At 39.6% G+C, this 19,728-nt stretch overlaps 1 protein-coding gene across 1 annotated transcript; it reads left to right on the plus strand.

Moving 5' to 3' along the window:
* Nucleotides 1–1,044: 1,044 nt before the first annotated feature.
* On the plus strand, nt 1,045–18,742 carry ppm1j (protein phosphatase, Mg2+/Mn2+ dependent, 1J). Its single transcript, XM_072381719.1, has 10 exons — nt 1,045–1,538; nt 7,035–7,149; nt 9,258–9,587; nt 10,656–10,768; nt 10,916–11,000; nt 11,375–11,493; nt 11,811–11,874; nt 12,262–12,369; nt 16,059–16,210; nt 17,292–18,742. The coding sequence occupies exons 1-10, from the start codon at nt 1,276–1,278 to the stop codon at nt 17,437–17,439; spliced, it is 1,497 nt and encodes a 498-aa protein (XP_072237820.1). The 5' UTR covers nt 1,045–1,275; the 3' UTR covers nt 17,440–18,742.
* Nucleotides 18,743–19,728: the final 986 nt, after the last annotated feature.

The following is a 19,728-nucleotide window of genomic DNA, read 5'->3' on the forward strand; positions in this document are numbered from 1 at the left end:
ATTTTCCCAAAGCAGTGAATGTAAGTGAACTATAACTGCATTTTAAATGCAAATGTGTCTGAGTAAATGTATGTGTCATCATTTACAATTAAAGAGTAGATGATTTGTCAGACAGTAAGACACTGCCCTCATCATTTAAGGTGGAGAGGAGTTTTATATGTAAATGAAAGTCTGTAACATTCAAACTGTTGTCAAATGAGTTTACTCATTGCTGATCATGTCTGTCGAGGGAATGTAAATCTCTCTGTAACTGGTGTTCTGGTGATGTTCTCCTGCTGGTGAGATGGTAGCAAAGTGTACATTTATATTTACATCACTGAAAGTTGAGGAACAATATCCGCAGAAATCTCCAAACTGGCAATAAGAAAAGGTCATCGTGATAATGATCTTACAAGCCTGGGACACCTTTCCCATGGAAGTTTATCCTATTTTTATTGGCAGAGCGTGGGTGGATGGGGAGAATCAGTGCACAGCCATTTTCTGGTCTCCTCAAAGATTCTCCACTGGGTTCAGTATTCCTCTGGAAGTTTACACAGCTTTCAAGCTAAGTCTTTGATCCTCAACACTCTGGTAAAGGTTTACACTTATTCTACATCCATCTTCTCCTCTATCATGACAAGTTTATCTGCCCCTGTCACAGACAAACGTCCCCATTTCATTTCAAAGTACAATAAATTAATTTAGGTTCAGATGAAGAAGAACCCCAAGAACTATTGGCAGAAGTATGAGGTTTCATTCTTCCATCTGTAATAAATCTGGCCAAAAATATATATATATATAAATTAAAAAGGGGGGAAATGCATTCTGTGTGAACTGAAGGGAATAATAGAGCTAAATGCATTCATAAAATGTGTTTGAGACATAGCCTAAAACTATCATATTCTTTGTGATTGGCCTTGGCTTTATCTGTGAGTAAATGCGCATATTTGTTGTGGAGTTTGCCATTTTTTTAAAGAGGTTTTGGGATGTGTGTGAGATCTTCGCGGCTGGCTGCACACCCCTGTGAAGCCCTGCCTCCTGAGATGAGATATAGCCGCCTCTGATTACAGCCTATGCGCAGCGTCACTCACGGCTTTATTCTGTTTGAATGAGGAAAACATCGCGTCTGCTTTTCTGAAGGCTTGTCACATGGGGTCAAGGAGGAAAACAATCGCTTCCTGAAATGATCCTCGCCTTTGGCTGTATGAATTGTTGGATCCCCCTTCCCTTTCTACCGTAAAATCGCATCCAGTTTATTTTTTTCCGCCCGGATCTTTTGGCCCAGTGTCGGTACCGATGATGATTAGCAAAGTTAAAAACGCGATGTCCAACCTGGTAGGAGGGATGATGCCGCACGGACACCATCACCACCACAACCATCACGCAGGTGGCGGCCAGAACTGCGGACCGGACAGCTTGCCGCCGCGCTTCCCTTACGGCCGGCCGGATTTCTTGGACCTTACCCCGGAGCTCCTGCAGTACTCCACCGAGCACGCATCACGGCCGGTGCTCACGTTAAAGAGAGGCACCAGGCTTCCCTGGGGGACGGGATACGCAGAGTGAGTGGGTCAAGGCATTCATTGACATATTATTGATTATGTTTTAAAATCAATAAACGATAGCGACGCGATCACGTACGCAAAGGCCTCGTGAGTGTGAGGTGCGTGAAGTGTTTCTGTTGCTGCCGCAGCTCCGATCCACTGCAGCAGCCAGATGATGGCCAGTTATGGCCTTTTGCTGTTTCACAGTTTTACCTCAGTTCACACCCCTGAGCTGCTGTGTTCGCTTGGAGCAGCGCGTCTGTGCTGTAGTTAGACAACGCAGTTTCTGAAATGTGACATTCAAAATACTTGAATACGTAAGCTCCACCTCAGATCACTTTAAATGCACATCCAAAGCCGTTCAAAAGTGAAAGCAGGAAATGTGAGCTCACCCATATAAACATGTCTGTGGGTTGTGGTTTTTAGTTTTTTTATTATGTTTGCTAAAGATACATGTGTCTTTTTCACGAACTCAGAAAGGTTTAGTGGCCATCCACTCAGGTGAGATACAAAGCAAAACTTTTATTTTATCCTTATAACTGCTGGTGATTTTATTTGCACCAGCAACACTTTGACAGGTAGAAACAGTGCGGCTGTTTGTGCATTTCGTTCACTCTGCTGGGCAGAATGTGCTGTTTGGGGGATTCAAGCCGAATAAAAGCACTTTCAGACATTCCACTTTCCCAGAAGGGCAGGGGGTTCTAATGGATTTAAAGCTTCAGTCCACCAACATGGGGCCCATACCACCCCTTCCTGATCCATGATGGAATAAGAAAAAAAAGAAAAAAAAAAAGGTCTGACTCATGCAGAAAGTCTGCAGGGGACAGGGGTGAGTTGAGTGATTCAGAGGAGTAAAAGAGTCAAGTCCCAGCTGATGATGGCGTAGTGCAAAAAGTGAGATGGGAATTTGCACCATCGTCAATGAAATTAATCTGCACTCTGCAGCAAGTTTGCGTGATCCAAGTCTCTGAGACTGTAAGCGCAGCATTAGGAGTGCTGCACGTATCGCAGCATAATAAAGTGAGCCTCTCACACAGCAACTGTTAGTGTTCTTATAGAGTTTACACTCTTTACACTCCAGAGTGTAAAAATCCCCCAAAAGCTGAAGCCATTAGTGTTAGATTGTTACAGAGGGAGCAAACACAACTCAGTTGCAGTTAGAAATGAATGGCACTGAAAAGTCAGCAAATGACTCCTCAAGTAAAACACTGCACTGATGCAAAGTGTATGCAAATTCTCATTTGAAATGGGTTTTTTTCTCCAGTGTTAATTTAATTGTGTTTCTTGATGGGGGCAAACTAGAAGAATTTAGCCGTTAAGGTTCATTCCAGGTCCATTTGGCTGAAATTTGAACCTTCACAGAGATTTATGCATTGGACCATCTTCTTGCATTGTTTCTTTTCTGTTTGGTGCTGTTTGCTCCCCTTCTGTGTCAATGAGTAGGAACAATTATGTTTAGACAGTAGATGGAGGCTGTCCAGTTGGAAGCTACCCTGCTGGCCTACATTCAAACTTTGTGCAACTTCTCCTCTTTGATAGCACTTAATTAACGTCTTTCCGTCGTTCTGGAGGTAATGAGGATTTAATGGTGTGTTTTCTATTCCTGGAATCACAATGATTAAGCTGACAATTTGTACCTCACGTGGACCATTCTTATCACAGTGTTGCAACCCAAAGATGCACATGATTGCTTTCTCAGAAATGAGATGCACATCAATCTTAGCTCAAAGTGCTTTTGTCAAAAGCCTGTTAAATGCTATTTGCTATGGATGGGCTCCTCCAGAACGGGATCATGCAATGGGATCATGACAGAAAGGTAGCAAAGGCTCTGAAGCATAAAAGGAAATGCTCTCAGTATTATTTTTGGATTTTGAAAAAAACCTTTGGTTTTGTGCAAAAAACTTTGTGTAAGAGTCCAGACTTTTACAGATAGTAGATATATATATAGATAATTGTTTATGTGATGTGATTAAAATGGGCCACCCAATAACTTTGGAACAGTTTATGTACTTTGATATTTGATTAACACTTGACGGAAGAGTGTTCATAATTTTTTCTTTTTTTTTTTCTTTTTTTTTTTTCTCAGCAAGAAAGACATCATAAGTTAATCGGGGAGGACTCCTGTAATCTGAATAAATAAGCAACTGGACAGAATTGGCAACGTTTGATTAATTTTTCAAGCTGAAATGCTGAAAATGCTGATGTCCAGTTAGTTTAACTACTAATTGAGAAAAAAGAAACTATTTCAGAATATTTTTAAAGAAACTGACCCCCAGATGAGATGAAAACAGTGTGAGCTGTATTACTTATGTTCTTATTCACCTGTTGCTCATATGCCAAGCCTTTCCGTATTCTGATTGTTCTTTGAATACCCTTTGTTTTGTGTCCTGATTGCAGAGATTATACAGGTTGCAACATGCTCTAATTCTAATAACAGTATTATTTTCTAAACAATACCCAAGTTACTTCAGTGCCTGTTTTGACTCTTGAGATGTTAGTTTTTGTCATGTCTTGTCTGTCAGCATTGTTTCTTCATGTGCCGAACAGCTTCCTCTCCCTGGAAAGGAATTCAGACGATGACGAGTCTAATTCTTCAATGTTCCTCATGAAGACATTACTGTGAGACTGCAGAAGAGTTTATGTAACTGGGCCTGCAGTGTTTGTCAATCTGCCAACTTCCACCTGAAGTAGCCTCATTCAGCAGGGAGCTGAGAAGGTTTTGTCACATATAGACGTAGCTGAGAACAAGACAAACTGTTGAAACAGGGATACAGTTTTAACGCAGTTTTTAACACAGTTAAATGGTTTCAACCAAGGAGGAAAATACAAAACAAGCCTGTTATGGGGCCTGTTACGGGGGTTACATCCACATCTCAGATTGACAACAACTTTGAGAGGATTATCACAGAGGTGTTTCCACTCACTGGATTACATGCTCTGCTGATCTGCCTCCGACTAAACCACAGAAACAGTTTCTGCATCATTAAAACAGCTTTCATTAAATGGGAGGTTATGATAGACTCTGCAAACTTGTCTTAAGTCTGAGGTATTTAGTTTGCAGAGATCCAATTTCATAAGATGCGTGATGTTAAAATGCCCAGCAGCCGCAACAAGAGAATTCACTGGAACTTTCGACTTCCTCTTTTGAACTTTCCTTGCATAATATACAGCAGGACAGTTTAAACAGAGAAAGACTGCTTCACCAAACATGACCAGTTTGGTTTCCAGCCACAGGCTGTAAAAACATATGACTGAAAGATAGCTATGTCAAAGAGTTAAGTCACATTATAAGAGAGCTTGAGCTCCCCTCTAAGTATGAAATCCTCCCACGTGGCAAACAGTAATGTACAAAATAGCTCACTGGACTCATGTGACTGCTTTCAAAACAAGATAACCGCTGATTCTTTTTACTGTAAGCCTGGTAGCTCACATCACAGTCTCTGCTGAAGTCATTTTGATCAACAGTTCTATGTGATAACAGCACATAAAAAGCATGTTGTCTGTATTTGGTCAAACTTTTCTTCTAACCTAAGAGCATCAGGACAATGTTCTGCCTGACTGTATCCAGTCATTCCATATAGCACATGACCTTGTCAAAAAGAAAAGAAGGAAAAAAAGTGACCAAGCTGTCGACTAAGATAGACTAAAGTTAAAGAAAAGCAAGCAATATGTAGGGCTTAGTCAAAAAAAGGAGCTCTTCTGGATTTGCTGTGATCACATTCCAGTCTTGCATCCAAATACCTGAAAATGTCCTCAGCTCAGCAGAAAGTGTAGATGACAATCAGGTGATTTGAAATTCTTCTCTGCCATTACTCCTAATGCACTCAGCACAGTGCAGGACACTGCGGTGCCTGTCCACTGCTCTCAGCTGGATGGAAAGTGAAAGGGCTTTTTATAATCCAGATTTGGGCAGCCGTTGCATTTTGAACCTCGTGAAGTATTTATAACTGGCATCAAGGCCTCTGACCAGCTAGCATCCATTTTCTAGAATGACCATATTCAGCTGAATTATGCTTGTTTTAGTTCAGATTTTTTCACATCTCTGTTGACTATTGAGTTTGTCTTCTTTTATTTTCACTATTGTTTTAGTTTTCACTTTAATCTCTGAATCTACTTCTTTTACTTTTTCCTACGGTGACCCCAGCAGTAGTTGACACATTTCCAAAACCTGCTCCGTAGAAATTTTGGCAGCCACCTTAAAGACAATACTTAGATTATCGGTATTGCTTAATAGGCATTTTGCTGTATTATCCAGCTAATGTGGGATTTATCTATGATTTAAACTGAAAATGTTACATATTATACTAGCGTGAGCTCCAGACAGCAGCCTTTACAAGTCAGACTTCTGTGGCAGCTTGACCATGCCATTTCCTTTTTTCTCTTATTACTGATGAGTCACCACGAAACAAAGACTTTTAGGGGTTACGCATATATGTTTTGGATGTAATTTATGGTCTCTCCCAGACAGCTTTCTCATCTCCATAGTATTAAAAACCCAATGAGGAGTTTCTTTAAACTTTGCTGAAGCTGAAGTTAAAGGAGCTGTTATCAATGTTTTTATATTAGCAATAAAGTAAAGTGCAGTGTGTAATGATGCCATGTTCAAGTGTAATAACTTTCAAATCATCTCAGCTAAAGAGTCAAGTATTTCCCCCAGGATACGCTGGAAGATTGAATATTGGACTTAGATTTGTCAAGAGGCCAGAAACAGGACTCGACATGAACAGACACTTGCTTTGTATTTGCTGGCTCTGTAATTAGGGAACTGTTTGTTAATGGGTTTGTATGACACAGTGATCCCATATCAGTATAGCCCACGAGTGGCCAAAAAAAATCAATAACTGGAGTTTATGACTGCTCTAAAATGACTGCTCTGTATAGCTGTGCAGTGATATAAGCCATCAGCTTAGCTAGTGACGGATTGGAACTCAAATGATGACTGTGCTTACTAATTCTCAGAGTGAGGATGGAAGCTGAAAGCAGCAACTTCCTGAAAAATGCACTCAAAATGTTTAATCTGATGTATAGAGCTTGCGATTACAGAAATTCTTGCTTTACCAAACTGAATGTATGATGTAATTATTTGAGCATGAACATTTCAAACATACTCGCAGAATTGAGCATGCAACTGAATGTTATTAGAACTGATTACCATTTTAATAAACACTTTCCTGCAGCCTTGGCAAAATGAAAGCTGATGCTCTGCACTGGTCGTTTCAATAAATGTTGTAGCAACACACGCTAGGACAGATGATGCTGCTTGAGTATGCTGCTTGGTGCATTACTCCAAAGCTATTATCCTCCACAGTCATAATAAAAACACTTAATCCCTTCTGCAACTTCCCTCTGGGACATGACTGCATCCTGCCCTACTTTTTTTTACCTCACAGTTTGTAACGCACTCCATTTTTCTGGTTGCTGTTGTGTTTTCATGTGGTTAGAGGACCCAGAGCAAACATTATTAGTCATCAGACTCGAGGCTCACCTTTCCCTCCTTGTGTCTGTCTCCATCAGGGTGATCAATGCAGGGAAGAGCATGCTGAACGAGGACCAGGCCTCTTGTGAGAAACTGTTTGTGAGGAGGCCAACTGGCAAACACAGGAACTCCACTCTACTGGAGGACAACGGGGTGAGCCAAGAGCAAATTTCATATTATCAAAACAAGGGAATGTGGGATGAAATGTCTGGTGAAAGGCTGTCAGTAAATGATCACTGATAAAGTTTTTGAGTCTGACATCATGACTCTCAGAGCTCCAAATATTTTTAAGGGGAATATCACTGAGGGGTATTAAGAATCCTTGTTATAAAACAGCCTCGCTGTATTTGAACTGTTCATGCTTATCTGTGCATAGTTGGGTAGCTGACACTTTGGATGTGAATATCTAGCTATCACATGATTCTACTCCAGTTCTTCAGGTAAGAGTTCGGTTGGATTCAAAATGTATTCTGTTTATGTTAAGTACAAAATAGTAATAATTTCAGAAGCTATTCAAGTCCCCGTGTGCAGAGAAAGCAGAACTAAGCTTCAGTGAATGTAAAATATATGATTTTAGGAAGTTTTTGAATTGGAAAAGGTCATATCATGTGATTAAATACTGTATTAATAAATAAAATAAACAAATCAAACCAGTTGGCTTTTACCTTTGTGTCTCTGTGAAACTTCACAGATAAGACTAAATGGTTTTGGGTACTGCACTTACTGCGCTTAATCTTCGTTGTTAACCATGCTGGGTAAGGTGGTGCAATGTGGACTTTTAACGTGTTCTCTCAGTTTTTTTCAGCTCTGGGGGCAGATAATGTGAAACCAGCCATTTGTGGTGTTACCATTCTACTTGACTTTCATTTTCCAAACCTTGCATATTCAACAAGTTCAGCTTTTTCTTGCCTGGAACTTTGTCGAACTTAAAGTACCCCCACACGCTTGTCTTCACTGAAGACGGAAGTAGCTGCGTTTTCCTGTTACATCATTCCTGCTCTATATTGACTTAACTAACTACTCCGAAAGCTAACTTTACAACCGACTGATTTACATGCTGCTCCCCAGATGCCATACATTATCTAGTAACATGGCACATGCAGAGTTAGCTTCATCAGACAGACAAAACTCGATTTTTCAGAGTCGCAAATCAAAAAGTAAGCGTTATGATCCTAATGTGACTGTTTTTCACTCACAACTACCATTTCTGATTTCCATCAGAGGAGTTTTCTTGTGTGGTATTGGTAGACTCCCAAGTCCACGTTGCCCTTTTTAATTTTTCATCTATAGTTGCTCAATATACCTTAAACTAAGGACTACATTACTTTCTATTGTCTCTAAGCACCATTTAAAATCTTTGAGATCATTGTTTTAGAGTCTTGATGCAAAACTGAAGTATTTTTGTTCACCGTCAGTGCTCTCATTAGCTTGATTTTTTTTTTTTGCAGACAGATACAGTCTGTGAGTTCTGGTGAGCATACAGTATATTTTTACTCATGGGGGTGCATATTTTTGGTTAATCTGTTTTTTTCGTTCTGCAATAACATTGTACTAAACCCTAAACTTTTAGGTCTTCCTTTTAAGAAAAAAGGCAAATTAATTCATCAGGACAGGGAACCTCCATCAAAAAGCAAATATTTGAGGGTTTAGTAAGAAAATATAGATTTATACCACAGATTTATTCATCTTAGTGACAGTAGGGCTGTTTCCCAGCCTCCATATCTGTTTGGGTTCCACACCTCCTGATGGGCCTGCATACGCACACACACAGACACACACATTCGCATCCTCCATTTATTGTAAATAAATTACATCATCCCTCGCCGTGCCCTTCCCCCACTCGAGTGTAGTGTCTGTGGGGTAACCAGATGTCTCGGGCCTGGTAATTTATTAGTGAGCCAGGCTAACTAGACAAAGGTGGCAACGCCTTCCCATCGCTCATATGAAAGCAGTAAAAAGGAGCTTTTTCTTTCCCTCTTCATGACTCAAGTAGAGCGAATTTAGATATTGCAGAGCACTTGCTTTTTAGTATTATATCAGTTCTATGTTTTGTGCACTATTGTAGCATTTGAAAGCTGCTGTATGACATTATATTTGACTTATAGGATTCCAAATAAGGGACTAATACATAGAAAGTTAAGCTTTTAAGCTTAAATTTCCTTGAAATTATAATCAACATAGACTGTGGATGTTGATTATCTCAACTTTTTCATTGACCAGATGTATCCTTTACATTTTATATATCTCTGTTTCCATCTTAGGATTGCACAGGAATCCCCCTCCAATTCTGGGGGGTGTTTGATGGACATGCAGGTTCTGGTGCTGCCATCATGGCCTCCAAGCTTCTGCACCGCGTCATCAGAGACCGACTTGGGGAAATCTGCCACCTCCTAGAGAACCCCAGCAGCACACCTCCTATCTGCTTGGCCAAGAACGGCAGCCCATACCAGGCAGAGGCGAAGAAAGGGGCACAACAGGAAACAGAAGACCCCGACGCTGTCTGCGACTCCTCAGTGCGCTTTCACATGGAGAAGGTTGTTAGCTTGGAGAGCCTGGTAATGGGAGTCATAGAGACCGCCTTCAAACAGATGGTGAGCAGATGATAACAAACGATGCATGTGGAAAAACAAATAAAACAGCAATCGGAATTTTTCAACCTGCACTGGGTGTTTTGTATCTTTAGAAAGATTTAAACTGAAATTACTTGGGACAGTAACACGGCTGTTCTACACAGAAAGGAGACAGCACCTTCTCTCAATACTTTTTTGGCCATATTGCTTTATGCAAGTATCTTGGCTGATCACTCGCCACTCAGTCAATATGAAAATTTAAAAGAGATGTTTGTGGAGGCTTGAGGATGAAGCCAGGCTCTTTTGTGACTTATTTGTATTGACTACAGGGTTGACAAATCTGACTTATAGTACTGTCCTTACAAATTTGGGATGAATTGCCATGAAACATTGTGCTCATCACTCTCAGAATCCTAATAAAGATGGTGATCCACTTTGTTTCTGTAGCTTCACCATATGTTTCACATTCACGGTTATGCGTAAATGGTATTAACAACCACTGAAAAAGGTACAGATAATGTTCCCCACAGATTTTTAATTTTGATATCTTTGGTTATCTCCTAACTCTTACTTGCTTTCACTTTAATGTGGTTATTAGATCAAGGTACTTTTTAAATTTTTTTTAGACCAAATAACTGGAAAAATATTTCCTTCGGCCTCAGGTGTACTTATAAAGGAACAAAAGCCACAGTTAACTAAGATGTTTGATACCTGCTAAACATTATTGTGCATGCTGTGGTTAGCATTTGGCATGTCTGAATCTGCTGCTGTGCAACCCCGCAGAGCTGCAAGCATAGCTGTCCACTGTTATGTTTTCAGTCTAATTTTCTTCCTGACAAATAACCTGACATTATTAGTTTGATATTACGTTTCCCTGATGCAATTTCACCATCTGCTATATATGATACTGCCAACAAGCATCCCCTGTTTAGCTTTAAATCATTCCATCATTATGCTCATTGGCATTGCGTTGATAATGAATATGTGGGAAGAAAATAACGTGCTATTAGTTCTGATGAGGAGTAGATATGAAAAATTTAAGATTTTGCAGCTTTTTAATGCTACTTTGATTTATTACTCTCATTTCAGGATGATCTTATTGAAAAGGAGAAAGCTTCATATGCCATTTCTGGTGGCTGTTGTGCCTTAGCTGCCATCAATTTAATGGGGAAGCTCTATGTAGCCAATTCTGGAGATAGCAGGTGAGAAGAATGTTATCTACTGCAATAACTTGTTCCGCTAAGGCTTCAATATATATTAAACCTTTTTTTTTTCTTACAACTCTCTTGCTAACCAGCCCAATGTTGTGTCCTCCCACTCCTATTTCTCCCTCTTGTTTCTCCCCGCAGGGCCATAATCATACGAAATAATGAAGTCATTCCCATGACTAATGAATTCACACCTGAGTCTGAGCGACAGCGGTTACAGTATCTGGTACACTTTCTCTCTGCTGTTACACATGTCATATACATTTTAGTTTGACCAAACTTACTGAATACTTTATTGTGAGCTAACAGCTGTCTGTAAAATGAAGAGAATAAACATGAGCAGTTACACAGTAAGTCGTGTTTCAGACTGAAATAAATTGATGTTCACTGTCGCCTGTTTTAGCAGCTGTGTGTAGTTCTGAGTCATAGCGTGTGTGGGTGGGGTTTGCTGCTAAAAACAGGAGCTGTTATTTGCACTAAAGGCCTGCTGTCACACATGAAATCCTATCGCTTCTTTTAGAAAAAACACTGAGTCGTGACCAGCAAATCTTTTCTTTCTCCGGTTTGATGTAACCTATCCAATTTTGTGTGACACTCCAGGGCTTCCTGAGGCCAGAACTCTTGGGTAATGAGTTCACTCACATTGAGTTCCCTCGCAGGATCCAGCACAGCGAGCTGGGAAAAAAGATGCTCTACAGAGACCACACCATGACTGGATGGTAAACCTCGTTAATCACATTTCCAACACTTTATTTTTGGATTAGGGTATCTCGCATGTGTTCAGACGAGTTTGACTCTGGAGGATTTAAACTAGAGCAGTGGTAAGCTATCATTATTATAATGACAATAACTAACTAAATAAAGAAAATCAATCAAAATCTCAGAAGTCAAACTTACGGAAGTAAGTTACTTGCTTTGACGATTCAAATCTAAAGGAATCCTGTTACAATGATATACAATTGACACATTATGATACAAATCCTTTTTGCATTGTGTTGATTTACAAATGAATTTGAAACCTGTTTTATTGCTGCAGGGCTTATAAGACAATCGTAGAAGATGATCTGAAATTCCCCCTAATATATGGAGAGGGGAAAAAGGTAAGAAACAGAGAAAAAAAGTCAATACATTTTATTGTATTACAGCTTATTTTCCTAAGAGGCTAGACAAGATTGATATAATGATAATATAATTGCGTATCTGCTTGCAGAAGTGTGATGCTTTGTTTCAGTCTGTGTAAGAAGATTATCTTGATAATCTCATTTTAATTTCTAAAGAGTTCTCATATCTTCAGGTTTGTTTTTTGTTTTTTTGTCAGACCAGAAATGAGACCTCAGTTTTTTCATTATTCTCTTAAAGAACACGGCCTTCACTTGATAATCCCTCATGAGTGGATTTTCTAAGAGTTGAATCATATCCTGGAATCTGAATTACATTATCTTGCTTGTATGTGTTTGCTCTAACTATGGGTGTGTCGGTGTGTATAGGCTCGTGTCATGGCAACAATCGGAGTGACCCGTGGTTTGGGAGATCATGACCTGAAGGTTTATAACTCCAACATCTACATCAAGCCCTTCCTCTCATGTGTCCCTGAGGTGAGCGTGAGGAGTCAGAGGCAGTGTTGGTGTTGCCTCAAAGTAGAGTCGCCTCAGCTTTGCAGCTTTAGAGCATTTAGGGAAAATTCAAATTACTGTCCGGCAATCATAAAAAGAAAATGTTCGTGACGGGACATCTTCTCTTTTAAAGGTGCAATATAAGCCTTAAGAGGCCACTAAATTTCACATTAGAGAGCAGCAGTAGAGTTAAACAAAACCACACCTGGAGCCCAACTCAGAGCCCTTCACCAGCTTTGGCTTTTGAATCTAGTCTTATCCCTCCTTTTTCAACTTATTAGAACTTATACATAGGTACATGGAATCTTATTAGACAAAGAAAGTAGTTTTTTGGTGGAGAGATATCTGGAATTTCCTTTTTTTTTTTAGCTGGTTGGAATGGACCAGCAGACATGGCTCGCCTGGTTTTCACAACAAAGAGGCTCAGAGTAAAAACACACAAAAGGATAGTGACTTCTTTCTCTGCTAGTCGTGTCTCGCTGAAGAAATGTTCCATATGTTATATATTCAACCTCCAATGATGTTTAGGTGGGTGGCAAATGTCAAAGTAACATCCACATGGATGCCGGAACCCAACATTTTCCAACAGTGCTTCATAACAATAAGATCAGAAATGTTTTATTTTTACCTGACAGTGCTTTTAATGTTTGGCCTGATAAGTGTAAAGTTGTTACTTTACAGATTTTTATGCTCCATTTCTTTCACTTTCTGGAAAACCATTTCATTTCATTAATGTTTATGGAAAATGACAGTTTGTCCATCATATGCACATACTGCTTTTGTTGCGCTCCAGTTTTGTGCTGGATTTGGGCAAAGAAAACTTTTATCAGCAAATTTCAGTGAAATTGTCTGTTATAACAGCAAGTAAGAGTGAGTACTGTACACTTACACCTATTTACATGCTTCCTGTAAAACCAGAAGAAAGGAGGGCTCATCTCACTGTCTTATTTCAGCCTCCTCGTCTCTTCTTGCCTTCGCCCTCTCGCCTGTGACACAGAAATTGTTCACAGCCAAATATTCTGAAGGACGTCCTAAGACCTTGCCAGTGGATACATAAGTGATGATACTCCAGTGTGTCCTCTGTGGAAGTTTCAGATTAATTCCTCTTAAATTAAGAGTAAATGCTCATCGGACAAACAGATAAATCAAAGGCGACAACAAAATTGTGGTTTGATGATGCAGTTGTGTCACATATTTAGTTGGCATTGCTTTAAAATGATACCCTGAAGCAATGACAGCTCCTTTTATTAAAAACCTGTCACCTTGTCCCCCCTCTCCTGTCTGTCCCCGACTCCTCCCTTCGCAACTCTGGTGGGAGGAACTAAGACATGAGGTGAAGAGTCAATAGGAGGAATTGAGCCTGTGCAATTGGGGAAATGGAAAAAGAGGGAGGGAGGTCAGTCTTCTACCACTAAGCCAGTCTGTTCTGATTGGTCAGTTCCAATGACCTGGGTAAACATCCCCCACTATTCTTCATCAGCTCTGCTGAAATTAAAATGTGTGCCATTTTTCTACTTCATTTCTACAGACTACTTTCGTGTCATTGTTGAGCCAAATACTGGTGTATAGATGATTCAATATCTGATACAAACAAACATTTAAACATGACTCTGATTTAAAAGGAACTTTAAAGGAGAAATCCATAAATAGAGATGCGATTAAAATCAGTCAAAACAGTGTGGAGCTGGAAGGAAACAAGCTAACCTCTGCAGCCACTACCTCATTTCAACGTGAGACCTGCAGCTTTAGGCTGCAACCGGCTAACCGCACAGAAAATAAGCTCTCTGTTGTGGAGTGTATTGTCTGTGCCATGTTTTTATAAGAAAGTACAATGCATGACATTTTTAAAAAAAGACACAAAATGAATAGTTTAGCTGTATCACTCCTATCCTGTAGCTGTATCCCTCCTATCCTCATCACGACTCTCAGAATTATAGATGAGTCGCACTCCTTTAATATTACACCAATATACTCAGACTTATGAGAATAATTAGCATTCATGTGCCTACAGAGTTATTTTAGATAAGAGTTAAGATTATATGCTGCCAGAATTTCTTCATGTAATAATCCTTGATTTTGAATCTTCAGTTCATTCACATTTTATCTACACAGATTAATATGCACAATGATTCACATTTGCAGTCATTTTTACACCAGTTAGCTTTTTTTCAGTATTTTGAGCTTTATTACAGCACTTAATGAGTTAAATGGAGCTTATTCTGCTTTTTGCTCACTTACTGTTCGAGCACCTCTCAGCTCAGCCTCACAGAATCACCATCTGGTTTCTGTTTCTTCTGTTTGGAACTCATCTGATCATATCATGTTTGTTAAAAGATGCGACTCCAATTCAGTGTTAAAAATGTGACCGAACATCGAGTAGTTTTTCTCCGTCAAATTGATGTTATGCTCCTTACATGCCAGCTTACAATTACCAATCCTCTTATAAGCGTAAGTAAGTAAGCAAAATTTATTTATATAGCAACTTTCACAAAGTCCTTCACAGGAAGTAAGTACAATATGAACATTTAAAAATACATTACAGTCATACAGTCTTAGCAGCCCGGGGACCGTTGGGCTAGAATGCTTGTTTAAAAAATAATGTCTTTTTAAAAAAGAATGAAGCATCGACAGAGTCAAGTGATCACAAGTAAAGTGGTAATTCATTCCACATTCTTGGTCTAACAGCTTGGAAAGATCTGTTTCCTCGGGTCCTAAAGCAAGTGCGAGGGACCATCAATAGATATTGCTCAGAGGATCTCAAGCTACAAGCTGAAGTATAAGGCTGGATCAAATCACAAATGTAGGGAGGAGCCTGTCCATGCAATGCTCTGAATGTCAAAACCAAAATTTTATAGTTTATGCGGTACAATACAGGGAGCCAGTGAAGACATTTTAAGACAGGGGTAATGTAGGCTCTTCTGTCAATGTGCGTCAGGATCCTCGCAGTAGAATTTTGTACCAGCTGTAAACGAGTCAAATCCTTCTTGCTTAGACAGGTGAACAGGCTGTTACAGTAGTCTAGACTTGATTAAATAAATGCATGTTCTAGCATCTCAAGATTATTTTTAGAGATGATAGTTCTTAGTTTGGAGATGTTACACAGCTGTAAAAGGCAGGTCTTTAGTAATTGTTTTGTGTGATGTTCTAGAGACATGGCTTCGTCAAAAATGACTCCTAAATTTCTCAGGCTAGTTTTGGATGTCTGGCTGAGGCTACCTAAGTGCTGTTTGATGCCAGGAATAGCACTATCTGGGGCAATGATGAGGGTCTCAGTTTTTTTTTAATTTAACTGTAGACAGTTATCACTCAACCACTGTTTTATTTGTGATAAACAGTTGGTCAGGGAGCTCAATTTATGGGCCTCAGATATCTTAAAAGAACAATATAATTGGATGTCATCCGCAAACAGATGATAAGAGATGTCAGCAAACTTCTGTATAATCCTCCCTAAGGGGAGCATGTACAGCAAAAATAGAATTGGTCCCAGGACAGAACCTTGAGGTAACCCATATAGGAGACCAGCGGGGTCGGATGTTAAGTTGTTCACTGAGACACTAAAGTAAGAGCTTGAATAAGGGCAACAGGACTTCTTCTCGGATCTTGAACAATCCTCTGGTACAAAACGCATAATAAATGTTGACTGACGACATTAATATGTTTGTTCATCACAGGTGAAGGTTTACAACATGGATGAACATAAACATGGTCCTGACGACGTTTTGGTCATGGGCACAGATGGACTGTGGGACGTGACAACAGACAAGGAAGTGGCAGATGCTGTGTCAGCATTCTTATCATGCTGTGACCCCTCTGATCCCATGAGGTACACGGCGTCCTAAATGATCCTATACGTTAGGTCTTCGCTGTCTGTGTGTCATCTGTCATGTGTGATCATGTTCAGGAAAGCTAAAGCACATCAGAGTTTAATGTAAGTGTGGTCGGATTCTCATTGCAGCGTGATCACCTTTTCCTGGGTACTTGTACATTTCTCCCACTTTTCTTAACCCCATATCTTCCAATGAGGTAAAGGAAAAGAGTTTAGGAAAATATGACAGGAGGTCATTTTTTGACTCCTCTGCCAGTCTTCCCATGGTAACTTCAGTGGTGTTTGGTGTATCAGGTTTGCCCACTAGGTGGCGACAGATGAGTAGGTATGCTGCAAAACTCTGCATGTAATATGTTTGATCATCTCTTGAATAAGTTGTATTATTCAATTTTAATAAATCAGTAACGTTGCATTGAAATCAAATATCAACATATATGAGCTTTAAGACATAATATTTTAGGACTTTTTGTCAAAATGCATTATAGGATATTTTTAAATGCTTATACTGCTCACAAGTGCTCAGTAAAGGACTAAAAAGTGTTGTTTAATCTGCATTCAGAAAGTGGCGGACAGCATAATCATCTGTGATAGAATCTACATTTACTGAGATAATGTGTTGAAGTACAAATTTCTGGTACTACTGAGGCACATTCCATGGTCAGGTCTGAGCTTTATACTCCTCCTTAGTTCCATTTCAGAGAGAAATGTTATACTTTACACGAGTATTGAGCTGTTTTGTCCGTGATAGAATTTTACACCAATTAATATTTGACCTCATAAGATAAGAATATCGTTTGTATTTATTTGGAAGACTTCTGTTTAAGATACCTTTCATCTGCAAGCAGTACCACTGATGAAACATTTCCCTTTAAACTTATGTCATGGCAAACATTTAGATCACTGTTTGGGTGATTTCAGATTGTTTTACTGGTACCTTTAGCTAAATGTGAGTTTTTTGTCAGATATGTTTACAGAATGTGAGTATGTCTTTTGGTTTTGTGGTTGTCCTTAAATATAGAGTGCACTTAAGTAGTGTAATAACTGTTTATGCTCTCTTCCCTCCTTGTGTGTTGCACAGATACACTCTGGCAGCGCAGGACCTGCTGATGAGGTCACGAGGTGTTCTGAAAGAGCGAGGCTGGCGGCTACCCAATGATAAACTGGGCTCTGGCGATGACATCACCGTCTTTATCGTCCCACTGGCAGGGCACGAGTCAGAGACTTGACGAGTCATGTTGTAGCGACCACTGTGTCAGGGCTGACTCTTTAGAATCCGTCCCACGACCCCTCCAAGCAACTTAAACCCTGGACAGACGAGGCGGTGGGAGAGGAAAACATCTTAGTCATAGAGAAGACTCGGGTCTCAGCAACACCTTCATCAACTCTCTAGATCAGACCCAGTTTCTTCACTTCAACTTAACCCAGAATTAGTCTCCCATTGCCTTTGATTGGTTTCAATCATGCAACAAAAAAATTATCTGTGAGATTGTCAGAGATGTTAAAATCGTCCTCCCAAACCTGCTGTTTGTGACAAATGCAAGTGATCCTTTCAGTACCTTTGTTTCTTGTTTAGGTCCAAGACTGGACGGTTTATCAACTTTTGAAGCACTTGTTCATTTTATTGTCATGCCCAAATCCTTACATCCTCTTTGTCAAGAAAAAAAAATGAATGAATAAAAATTAAAAAAACTCTTAACAGTTTTTCAATCAAATACAGTAAAGGGGACTAAAATGGAGAATGTGAGGAAACCAAAGAGATGCTAAGCTGGAGGATGGAAATCTGTAAAAATGAAACACATTCACAAAAAACCCCAAAAAAATCATTTGACGTTATCTCTGTACATTAAAGGAGCATGGCAAAAAAAACAAAAAAACAACAACAAAAGAACAGCCGCTGGACCCAAACAGAGGCAGTTCAGTCTATGTTGCAGTATTTCTTTTTATTAATAATGAATGAAAGACAACACCTGAAGCACTTGAAGGCTACCACATGCTCTGTGGTAGCCTTTTGATTTGCATTATCTCTTAATTGAATGTGCTCATACTGTAAATGTTATTTTTCTCATTGAAACAAAGAGACTGGAGGGTTATACGTGAAAGCAGCAAAGAAAATACAAAGAAACAGAAACATTTGCTAATTTACCTACATGTTTACTTTGTCGAACCCTCAAAGGAGAAAGTAAATTGTTCTCCGTATAGTAAGATGTGATAAACTTCACACATATGCCTTATTAAAACATGAAAGGGAGTCTCTTTCTTCCAATGCACTAAATTTGATTCTTGTTGAAGAGACAAAAAACAATGTACGCCCTTAAATGTACCTCATACCTCTTTTGTACCATTTTTCTCTTTTGTTATACCATGTTGTTATTTAGATTATCCATATATTTTTAATGATCATTTTGGTTGACAGACGTTTATTTTTATGTTTCTATCCATAACTGTTGGAGAGTCCCAGAATCTAAGCTACCAAAATATGTGGTGGAAGGATAATGTGTTCCAGTTTAAAAATAAATCTGATTTTTCCCATTTCTGTTGAATGTGTTTATTACTTTCTGGAATCATTGTCGTACGGAAAAGTTCCTCGCATTTGCTCGAAGATAATGAACCTTTCGCGTATACAGACAACTGAGGAGTCAGAACAGTACAGCATTTGCACTGTTTGCATGACTTGAATAAGGGATTTGTTTTGGTTTGCAATCTTTGAGCATTATGAATAAAAGCAGTTCTCTAAAGAAAATTTCATTTGAGCAGAATTTCTCTGCACATTTTGGCCTCAAGTTCAAAAGAACCAAAGTGTTTTCCTTTTTTTCATGTTCATGTTCAGTGACATAAACACAAAGTATTTGAATATAGACATTAAGATATTTCTTTGAATCTTGCCTCTCATCTGTCCCTAATAAAACCTGACATTGTTGTGTCTTTCCTTGTTTACTCTTGTTTTCTCTTCCCTCGTGTTTCATCCTGTTTCATCTGTGTGTGTGTTTCTCCTGTATATCATCAGGGCGTGACGCTCTCTTCTCCAACTGCACGCCTGAGATGCATAACTCAGCAAGCCCCTGCTGTATACTTTGCTCTGCTCCCCGCTTCTCTCCAGATTGTTAGTTTGTCTTTGCAGTCTTCAATGTGTGTCCTCAGACAACTTTCTGCCTTGCTCAGTTCCTGCCCACCTGCTCCAATCCTCTTGTCAGCCACTCAACTTTGAGTGCTCCCTTGCTGTTCCGCTTCTCACCGACTCCCAGCTCTTCAGCTCACAATAAACCCACTTAAAGGTTCTTGCTGTCTTTCTGCTTTGTCTGCTACGATTCTGCGTGCATTTACCTTAACAAACACATGGATGAATATAAATAGTACCACTCGCTTTGCCACAAATGAGGCTTTCACTTCTGATGCCTCAAAGACAACAGATAACTAGCAAAGCTTTCCCGTCATGGGAGTGTACGCACACATACCAAATGTTCGTGCAACACAAGATTTATCTATTACACTGGCATTAGGAAACCGCCCGTCAGTCA

This window comes from Leuresthes tenuis, unplaced genomic scaffold, assembly GCF_036924035.1.
Source record: "Leuresthes tenuis unplaced genomic scaffold, fLeuTen1.0.hap1 SCAF_3, whole genome shotgun sequence".
NCBI classification, from domain to species: Eukaryota; Metazoa; Chordata; class Actinopteri; order Atheriniformes; family Atherinopsidae; genus Leuresthes; species Leuresthes tenuis.